General features: G+C 28.8%; 1 protein-coding gene and 1 pseudogene across 2 annotated transcripts; both read left to right on the forward strand.

Moving 5' to 3' along the window:
- The first annotated feature begins 5,040 nt into the window (after nt 1–5,040).
- LOC106317044 lies at nt 5,041–6,320 on the forward strand. 2 transcript variants are annotated; one of them, XM_013754905.1, is made up of 6 exons: nt 5,041–5,187; nt 5,322–5,394; nt 5,491–5,583; nt 5,670–5,759; nt 5,858–5,982; nt 6,094–6,320. In XM_013754905.1, exons 2-6 carry the CDS (start codon nt 5,368–5,370, stop codon nt 6,131–6,133), a joined length of 375 nt encoding a protein of 124 aa, XP_013610359.1. In that variant the 5' UTR covers nt 5,041–5,187; nt 5,322–5,367; the 3' UTR covers nt 6,134–6,320. The 2 variants fall into 2 exon arrangements, with proteins under 2 accessions (XP_013610359.1, XP_013610361.1); XM_013754907.1 differs by having other exon boundaries at nt 5,041–5,183.
- A 486-nt stretch (nt 6,321–6,806) lies between these two features.
- Nucleotides 6,807–11,485, forward strand: part of LOC106315371 — a 15,303-nt pseudogene continuing 10,624 nt past the window's right edge.

Consider the following 11,485-nt stretch of genomic DNA (forward strand, 5'->3'; position numbering starts at 1 on the left):
TCTCATAAAATATTTAACATACAGCCATAAACAAGACATGCTATCAAGTCAATACATTTCTAATAAGCAAACAAGCCACACAACAAAGGTGATATAATACAATAAGGCCACACAGCCAAAGTGATATATGATGCATAATAAGTCACACAGATTTATCAAGCAAGGGTATCGACCAAACAAGCAATTTCTATATGTTTTCATGCGGCCATATGGTTATAATGCAAACCTAGCATACTGATTCCATATGTATAGAAGTGGAATTATGAAACCTCAATTTAAAACAATCAGATCATGCAAAGGTGATAATAATCAGATCATGCGCATAACATAAACATGTTGGTCAAGATGATATATGATGCAAACTGGCCACATGGCGAAGTAGATATGACGCACTCATTCTTAGCAATCGGATTCTATATGTGCAAGGGTAATATTAAAACATTCAATCAAGGTTTAGCAATTAATCAATCAGTTTCAGGTATGAGATTTAGCTAGACTAACAATCAGATTCAATTATGTTTTATCAAGACTAGCAATTGGATCAATAATCAAACGGATTCAAGCATTACACAATTTAAGGTTTCGATCCAAAAATAGGGTTTCAATCATGAAAAACCAAAACAATCAGTTTCAAGGCTGATTCTATCAATTTTATTAATCAGTTTCAAAGCTAATATTAGCAAGATGGAATCAAGCAATCTGATTTTAGGAATACGCAAATTAAAGAGCTAAGGTTTCAAACAAATTTGTGTCCGGTTTGCAGACAACTTGTGGAGAGGCTTTTGAAGATTCCGCTAAAAGATTAAAAGCAGTGGAAGAAATGGAGATGGAGATGAACAAAATTATTTAAGCAATCAACTTGTGTTTTGTAATAATTATGCAACATTATGATCATATATCTATATATTCATCAGATCCTTTAATATTTTTGGTACTATGCTCATAAATCCCATTTGTGTTTTACTAATTTTTAGGTCTAGTTCGGTTCGGTTTCTTTCAAATTTGGTTAGAATTGAACTATAACTAATGTCTGAAATTGCTCCAAACTACTTTTAAGAAACTTTAAAAATTAACAAAAATACTCAAATATATAAATTATTCAAAAATTTAATTAAAGCTAGTTAAACTACCTAAACTAACTAAAAGGTATTTGAAATAACGAACATGGAAATACCAAGCTCTTAAATCCCACTTAAATCCCATTCGATATTTTTGTATAACAGTTTGGATCTGGTCTTGGTTTTTCGGTTCGTTTTAAGGCCGGAGTTTCAATTTGGGGTAAAACACCCATTCCTATTTGTATAAAAATTAAAACTATAATATATTAGGCTATAAAATTATTATATATAAATAAAATAAATAAATATATTAAAATGAAATAATCACAATTATTTCTTAATTACTTTATAAGTTTAGTTCCTTCCTTTTTTATGTATATGGAATACTAATTTGTTTTTATTGAAATCGAGTTCAATTCGAGAGTTTTGATTAAAATTATATCTTTTGATTTTTTTCCTTTATAACCTGAGTACTTAGCTGAGACCCACATTTTGCATGGAGTGAGACGAGCATAAAAATTATATATCATAAGTAGGGTTTTTCAATAAGGATTTCGATTTGATTTCAGTTTAGTATTTTTTGGTATTTCGGTTTATAAAAAATAGATACCATATTAAAATAATATCTACTTTAATTTTTTTTTTGGGTTATATAATTGTCGATTTTTGGTTTATTTGATTTTATACCAAAAACTTATTTTATAACATTTTTTTCAATTTAATTTTGTATGATTCAAATTTGAATTTATTAAACAGTACTTTAATTTTTTTATATGATGTTTTCTATTTTCTTGAACTATTGAAATATTAAATAAATTATAATTTCATAAGGTGAAAATATTAATAATATTATAATATTATTAAATAACTAATTTTAGCACAAATGTATGTCAATGAAAGTCTTTACTTAAAATAACAAATTATCCAAATTAACGTCTTAAATATCGAGATCATATCAATAAAATAAACTATATATATATATATATATAATGTAATTTACATATAACTATATTACTATATTGTAATTAATCAGTTTATTTGGTTTGGTCGATTTATATACCGAATCATATTCATGTATCACAGTTTTTTAAAATAGTATCTATTTGATTTATACAGTATTACAAATACCAAATCACTTTCTCTATTTCGGTCAGTTTTACTGTATTGACCACTCTTAATTCAAAGACCGAATCATACATAATTTACAAAAGTGTTTCTTGTACTAACTCGTAGGTAATATAAACAAAGTTTTTATTTCATAATTAAACCTTAAAATAATGTTCAAAAATAGGTCACATCTTTCAAAGTACTAAACAGAACATATTATATAATTTTTGATATAGTTTATTCAAAGAATAATATCTTTGGAATATATACTTTTACATTTTCCATAAATATATTGATATTTTTCCTATATGCTAGGATATAATTATGACATGCCGGTATATCTTTTGAATCATATACACTTTGGCACAAAGATAGTAAAAATATATTTTTATTTAATACAAATGAGTTGTATATTGCCGAATACAAATTTTAAATCAACTTGTATAACACATGTATTGATTTAGTACTTAATCTATGCTTACTCACTAAACTAATAAAAAAATTAATTGACTTCTAATACATCGACGGACCATTATTTTGATCTGGTACGGTATAAAAAATAGTTAAATAATCAATTAAAATTGATTAACCAACTACCTATATGTTTTGGCGTTGCACCATCGTCCTACATATATGTGTTGGACAAGCCCCAACGTAAAATTCAAAACCAATGAAATATTGTTCTGTACATGACATTAAAACTTATACAGAATAATAAAACAGTTGAAACAAATATGTTTTGAGCACTACAACGTATACTTATCTTAATAAAACAATGCATACAACTATTATTATAGTTTAGTATAAAGGATATAGTAGTGGGTAGTACGGAACTCATAATAGAACAATATTATTATGAATTTTTGTCATGATTTATTTTCGAAAATTTGTCATATGATAGTATACATAAAATATTATGATGGTTTGTATAAGGGATATGGTAGTGAGTGGTGCGTATAAATCTTACCATATTGTGTAACAATACTTTCTAATGCTGTCGAAATTTTTTTGTTGGTCTAAGGTTATATGTGTAGTTAATAATGGGTAGATTTAAAGATATACATGAATTTATTATATGTGTGATTAATAAATTTCTCTAGAGAATAAAAGGTTAGTCCGGGTTTGTCCAAATTAATTATAAGATTGCCACATAATCAATGCAGAGACCTAAGGTATTGACGACTTATCAAGATTAAAATGTAATTAATTACAAAATAGAAGATTACATTTTTTCGAATGATACTCATATAATATACAGTAGAAATTTTATAAATTAATATTTTATAAATTAATAAACACCATAAATTAATAATTTTCTTGGTCCCAAATTAGACTAGTTCAAAATATGACACAAATCGATAAAATAATATAATTTTTGAGAAAATTCTACGTAAATATATGCTCCCATTAAAATTATAAATTAATAATTTATATGTATATATATTGTGTATAAGTATCAATCAACCATTACATTGTTTATCTTTATATTTCTTAACACTTAATATATTTTGATTAGATTTAATAATATTATATTTAAAACCGCATTTAAATTGTATGAAACATATTTTATATACACTAAATAACATAATAAAACTAATATAAGTGTTAATTTTTTAAAAAAGATAATTAATGTATATAGACTAAAATCAAGTATTTTTTTATTTTATAAAAAAATATTTTAAATAGAAAAATCTAAAAAATGAAACTTTTTGTAAATTAATATCTCTATAAATTAATAAAATACCAAAGTCCCAATATTATTAATTTATAGAGCTTTTACTATATATAGGATTAAAGAAAAAATAGTATCAATTTTATTTATCTATATATATTAGAAGAAAAATAACTTGTCTTCTGGGTCGTACCATGGGTCGTACCAGTGTAAGATCTTATATATCAAAATTTTTTAAGGAATTGTTGTATAAGTGGTGGGATACTTTCTATAATCAAATTATTACAAATTTAGAATATCAAAGAAAAAAGCAGACTTTGACTATAAATGATATGTAGTCCCGCCAAAGTCAAACTTTACACAAATGTTTTCCACCAACCACACAACACAATTAATATAAAAGCCGAACTTCGCTTTCATCACAGAAAGACACACTACTTTTTGAGTCTTACATCACTCAGTCATGGGGAATATCTTCAGCTACTTCACCACAGGATGGAGAAGCAATGTTCCTCCAGCGACGGACACAACTACTGTTCAACCACGATCACATTCAGCGACGAAAACAAAAACAACTACTGTTCAACCACGCTCACATTCACAGAGTGTAGTTAATCAATCTGTATCCTCAGCCTCGAGGTCGTATTATTCGGCCCATTCTTCGCCCAGAACAGAGTCGTATCGTGGCGGAGCAAGGGGAGATTAAGCCAAGTGTGATGAAGCAGTTGCTATTGGTGAATGGGACCAGTTATAAGTTGTAGGACATTTAATAATATCCAAACTTTATGACATGTAATGTAATATTATGCAACTTTGTGATCATACTCTTACTTTTATTTTATACAATCCTTCTTCGATATATATGTGTCCTCTCTTAAAGTGCATTGCTTCTTATTTTCTAGTAGACATAAAACAGCGAAGAAGATAAGACAAAAGCAAATGTTACATTCATCATCTCAGGCCGCTTAAACACCAATATTGAAAACTAACTTTGACATGTTACTAGTTACGACCACCTATTTAGTAGCAAAAATGATAAAATACATGGCTGTAAATAAAGATATATACATGAAAGTACATGGCTGTAAATACATGGCTCTAAGAGCACCTCCATTGGAGGCTTTTAGAAAGGATTCTAAAAAAAAAAACCAATAAAAATAAATGAAAAAGAAAATAAAACCAAAGAACGGGTGCCAAACTAAGGGGTTTTGGAACCACTAGACACCCCATACGTGCTCTGTTCTTATTGGCCGCCTCTCTTTCTTCTTCGATGGTTTTTTTTTTTGTGTCTGAGAAATCTAGTGTTGTTGCTCTCCTTCTCCAAATCCGTTCATTGAAATCACCTTGTAGGTTCGAATTATTTGAGTTTTTGTATTGATTTGAAGCTTGTGAATCTCGTTGGAAGTGAAATTTGGTTTTGCTGATGAGATTAGCTTTGATGATGAGATTTGAGATTAGCTTTGACTTTGTATTTGTTTGTATAGAGATAGCTTCTCACATGAAAGTAATTGGGCGTGATTGAGTTTCCAGATGGATTACCTCCTACTACGTCGACAAGTATGTGTTTTTTATCTTTTGCTTCAGATTCATAAGTATATATCTTTTGGAATAAAGGTTGATAACTTATGTTGAAAATAATATATTGGGAAAAAGGAGAATTTTTCAGAGATGGAGCAGCAACTGAAGAAGGCAGAAGATGCTCAAAGGCGAAAAGTTCAGATTGAGAAGGCTGCAAGAGAGTCCGAGGTTAGTGTTATTTCTCTATCATCGCTATGAGCATCTAAAGTATTTGTAAGCTCACGACAGGGATGGTCTTGGTTTTGTTTCTTCAGGCAGAGGCCATTAGAAAAATTCTAGGACAGGATTCGAGCAGGAAGAAGCGTGAAGACAAAATTAAAAAACGACTTGATGAATTGGCTCAGGTACACAGAGAAGCCCACCTTATTTTTGATACGTTATTTCTGAGTAAAAACTGAGATGCTGACAATTTGTGTCATATGCATTGATGAATTGATAACAGGAGAAAGCTGCACACGAGGAAAGGGCCTCAACAAGCTACATCAGGACAATAATGGGTCCTAATGGAACAACTGTTTCATTTCCCATTGACAAAGTGCCTAGCCTGTTTGATCCCAAACTATCTGGGTATGGTTCTTTTTCACAAAACTCTGTTTAGTCTATGTCTCATATATGTTAATGAGAACAATTGCTAAATCAGATTGTTAATGAGTTCATGACAAAGCTTCCTCTCTGCAGTCTCAAATGTTACAAGGCAGTTCAGGAGCAGCATCAGTAGCAGACTGCACCGGTTTAGATATTGATTTGATTTTTTCTGATACAAAAGGTCAAGAACTCAGCTCTCTGAGTTTATAGAGATTACAGGACATGTTTTAGTTTTTCTTTTGCTTTGCTTCAGACTTGTCTGATTGGATATAGTTCATTTTTCATATGTGAGATTAGCTCATGTTTATTTGAATTTTTATTTAGGCTTTTCTTTCATGTTTGTTTAAAATTTCTAATAATAAATTTGTATTTCTGTTTTTAATATGTTTTTAAGTCATATTTGTTTAAATTTTATGAAATCTAATAATTTATAAGTTTTATAAAATTTAAATTTAATAATTCAATTTCTAAAATAAAATAAAAATTAAGAACCTCATAGGAGTTCTCCCAATGGACCTTCTCAAAACTAATTACAATATTAAAGGTTCTAAACTTCATAAAATACACAATTAACAATTAAATTAATTTTAAGAACCCATTAGAGGCTCTAACCAATGGAGGTGGTATAGGGATGTTGATTTCGTAGCAAAGCCCATAAATGAATAGACAGAAATAGTAAAACAAAGGATATCCTGTAGCTAACAAACAAAGCATTATCATACGGACCTTTCAAAATTTCAGAAGTTGATCTTGGAAAATCAATATGTTGCCTTTACTTGACTTTTTGAGTCTTACATCACTCAGTCATGGGGAATATCTTCTGCTGCTGCACTAGAGGATGGGGAAGCAATGTTCCTCAGGCGACGGAAACAACTACTGATCAACCAAGATCACATTCACAGAATGTAACTAATCAATCTGTATCCACAGGCTCGAGGTCGTATTATTCGGCCCATTCTTCGCCCAGAACAGAGTCGTATCGTGGCGGAGCAAGGTGAGATTAAGCCAAGTGTGATGAAGCAGTTGCTATTGGTGAATGGGACCAGTTATAAGTTGTAGGACATTTAATAATATCCAAACTTTATGACATGTAATGTAATATTGTGCAACTTTGTGATCATACTCTTACTTTTATTTTATACAATCCTTCTTCAATATATATGTGTCCTCTCTTAAAGTGCATTGCTTCTTATTTTTTAGTAGACATAAAACAGCGAAGAAGATAAGACAAAGGCAAAGGTTACATTCATCATATTCTCAGGCCGCTTAAACACCAATATTGAAAACTAACTTTGACATGTTACGAGTTACGACCACCTATTTAGTAGCAAAAATGATAAAATACATGGCTGTAAATAAAGATATATACAACACGTATGACACGTTGACAAAAAGTATTAAAAATCAATACTATTAAAATAGAAGCACTAAAAATCTAATTACAAAAAATCATAGTTGGACCACTACATTTATTTAACTTCCTATTATTTTTTCTTATAACAAACTTATCTATTATTACATTTACACTCTAACTTAACATATTATTTAATATATTTTAAAATAAATTATCATAAAAGATATTATAACTTCCCGCCCATAGGACGGGCAGATCCTTGTAAAGGTAGATACACCACGTACGACAAGTTGACAAGAAGTATTAATATGGACAAAAAGAAATTAGCGATTTTATAGTGGTTATTCCACCGATTTAGGGAGAATTATAAAGTTTTACTAAATTAATTGATAAAAAAGTATAACGATTCTCATATACCACGAAAGAGAGTTTAACATACATTAATACAAATTTAGAATGTGGTTAGAAGTTTTAAAACAACACTAAAAAGTATAAGCTTCAGTATATAAAACATTTAACGTAAAACTCAATATTTTCGTAGGGGTTAACACATAGATTTTGAGAAAAATTCAAAAAATATAACAATATTGCTTAATGCATAGTTGCCTCCTGTACTAATATATGATGATATTCAAAGAAGTTTTGAACATTTGTTGTCTCCATTTCTCTAGATAATAGTGATTTTATAATTGTTAGTCAACTAATTTAGGGAGAATAAGAAGTTTTACAAAATTAATTTCTTAAAAAATTGAACGATGCTCATGTACCATGAATAGAGTTTAGCATACATTAATACAAATGTAGAATGTGGTTAGAAACTTTAAAACAACACTAAATATTATAGATTTCAGTATATATAGAATTTACCAGAAACTTTAAAACAACACTAAAGCAACACATAGATTTTGAGAAAATTTCGAAAAATATGAAAATATTGTTTTAATTCATAGTTACATCCCGCACTAGCCTATGATGATGTTCCAATAGGTTTCGATCCTTCTTTGTCTCCGTTTTTCACGAAATTAGCGATTTTATAGTGGTTATTCCACCGATTTAGGGAGTATTATAAAGTTTTACTAAATTAATTGATAAAAAAATATAACAATTCTCATATACCACGAAAAAGAGTTTATCATACATTAATACAAATTTAGAATGTGGTTAGAAATTTTAAAACAACATTAACAGTATAAGCTTCAGTATATAGAGCGATTAACGTAAAACTCAATATTTTCGTAGGGGTTAATGCATAGTTGCCTCCTATACTAACATATTATGATGGTCAAAGTGGTTTGGAACTTTTGTTGTCTCCGTTTCTCTAGAAAACATCGATTTTATAGTGGTTAGTCTACCAATTTAGGGAGTATTATGAAGTTTTACTAAATTAATTGACCAAAAATTAAAACGATGCCCATGTACCAAGAAAAAGAGTTTAAAATACATTTATAATAATATAGAATGTGTTTAGAAATTTTAAAACAACACTAAAGATTATAGGCTTAAGTATATAGAGCATTTACCAAAAAATTCAATATTTTCGTAGGAGTTAAGCCATAGATTTTGAGAAAAATTCAATAAAATAGAAATTCTGTTTTAATGCATAGTTGAATCATTCACTAACATATGATGAAGGTCAAAGAGTTTAGAACTTTTGTTGTCTCCATTTCTCTAGAAAACATCGATTTTATAGTGGTTAGTCCCCCAATTTAGGAAGTATTATGAAGTTTTCCTAAATTAATTGACCAAAAATTAAAACGATGCCCATGTACCATAAAAGAGAGTTTAATATACATTTATAATAATGTAGAATGTGTTTCAAAAATTTTAAACAACACTAAAAATTATAGGCTTCAGTATATAGAGCATTTACCGAAACATTTTCGTAGGGGTTGTTAAACCCACAGATTTTGAGAAAAATACAAAAAAATGAAAATTTTGTTTTAATGCATAGTTGAATCCTCCACTAACATATGATGAAGGTCAAAGAGGTTTAGAACCTTCTTTGTCTCCGTTTCTCTAGAAAACATCAATTTTATAGTGGTTAGTCCATCAACTTAGGGAGTATTATGAAGTTTTACTAAATTAATTGACAAAAATTAAAACGATGACAATGTACCATGAAAGAGAGTTTAATATACATTTATAATAATTTAGAATGTGTTTAAAATTTTTTAAACAACACTAAAGATTATAGGCTTCAGTATATAGACCATTTACCGAAAATTTCAATATTTTCGTAGAGGTAAACCCACATAATTTGAGAAAAATTCAAAAAAATGAAAATTTTCTTTTAATACATAGTTGAATCTTTCACTAACATATTATGAAGGTCAAAGAGGTTTAGAACCTTTGTTGTCTCTGTTTCTCTAGAAAACATCGATTTTATAGTGGTTAGTCCACCAATTTAGGGAGTATTATGAAGTTTTACTAAATTAATTGACCAAAAATTAAAACGATGCCAAGTAACATGAAAGAGAGTTTTATATACATTTATAATAATGTAGAACTTATTTATAAATATTAAAAAAAAACACTAAAGATTATAGGCTACATTATATAGAACAATTACCGAAAATTCAATTTTTTTGTAGGGATCCACAGATTTTGACAAAAATTCAAAAAAAATAAAAACTCTATTTTAATGCATAGTTGCATCCTTCACTAACATATGATGAAGATCAAAGAGGTTTGGAACTTTTGTTGTCACCGTTTCTCTAGAAAACATCGATTTTATAGTGGTTAGTCCACCAATTTAGGGAGTATTATGAAGTTTTACTAAATTAGTTGACCAAAAATTAAAATGATGCCCATGTACCTTGAAAGAGAGTTTAATATACATTTATAGTAATGTATAATGTGTTTAAATTTTTTTAAAAAACACTAAAGATTATAGGCTTCAGTATATAGAGCATTTACCGAAAACTTTTCGTAGGGATTGTTAAACCCACATATTTTGACAAAAATTCAAAAAATGAAAATTCTGTTTTAATGCATAGTTGCATCCATCACTAACATAGGATGACGGTCAAAGAGTTTTGGAACTTTTTTTTGTCTCCGTTTCTCTAGATAACATCGATTTTATAGTGGTTAGTCCACCAATTTAGGGAGTATTATGAAGTTTTACTAAATTAATTGACCAAAAATTAAAACGATGCCCATGTACCATGAAATAGAGTTTAATATATATTTATTATAATGTAGAATGTGTTTAGAAATTTTAACACAACACAAAAGATTATAGGCTTCAGTATATGGAGCATTTACCGAAAAATTCAATATTTTCGTAGGGGGTTAACCCACAGATTTTGAGAAAGATTCAAAAAAATGAAAATTCTGTTTTAATGCATAGTTGAATCTTTCACTAACATATGATTAAGGTCAAAGAGGTTTAGTACCTTCTTTGTCTCCGTTTCTCTAGAAAACATCGATTTTATAGAGGTAAGTCCACCAATTTAGGGAGTATTATGAAGTTTTATTAAATTAATTGACCAAAAAATAAAATGATGCCCATGTACCACTATAATAATGTAGAATGTGTTTAGAAATTTTAAAACAACACAAAAGATTATAGGCTTCAGTATATGGAGCATTTACCGAAAAATTCAATATTTTCGTAGGTGTTAGTTAACCCTCAGATTTTGAGAAAAATTCAAAAAAATGAAAATTCTGTTTTAATGCATAGTTGCATCCTTCACTAACATAGGATGAAGGTCAAAGAGTTTTGGAACTTTTGTTGTGACTGTTTCTCTAGAAAACATCGATTTTATATTGGTTAGTGCACCAATTTGGGGAGTATTATGAAGTTTTACTAAATTGATTGACCAACAATTAAAACAATGCCCACATACCCTGAAAGAGAGTTTAATATACATTTATAATAATGTAGAATGTGTTTAGAAATTTTAAAACAATACCAAAGATTATAGGCTTCAGTATATAGAGAATTTACCGAAAAATTCAATATTTTCGTAGGTGTTAGTTAACCCTCAGATTTTGAGAAAAATTCAAAAAAATGAAAATTCTGTTTTAATGCATAGTTGCATCCTTCACTAACATAGGATGAAGGTCAAAGAGTTTTGGAACTTTTGTTGTGACTGTTTCTCTAGAAAACATCGATTTTATAGTGGTTAG

Source organism: Brassica oleracea, chromosome C9 (assembly GCF_000695525.1).
Source record: "Brassica oleracea var. oleracea cultivar TO1000 chromosome C9, BOL, whole genome shotgun sequence".
Lineage (NCBI taxonomy): Eukaryota > Viridiplantae > Streptophyta > Magnoliopsida > Brassicales > Brassicaceae > Brassica > Brassica oleracea.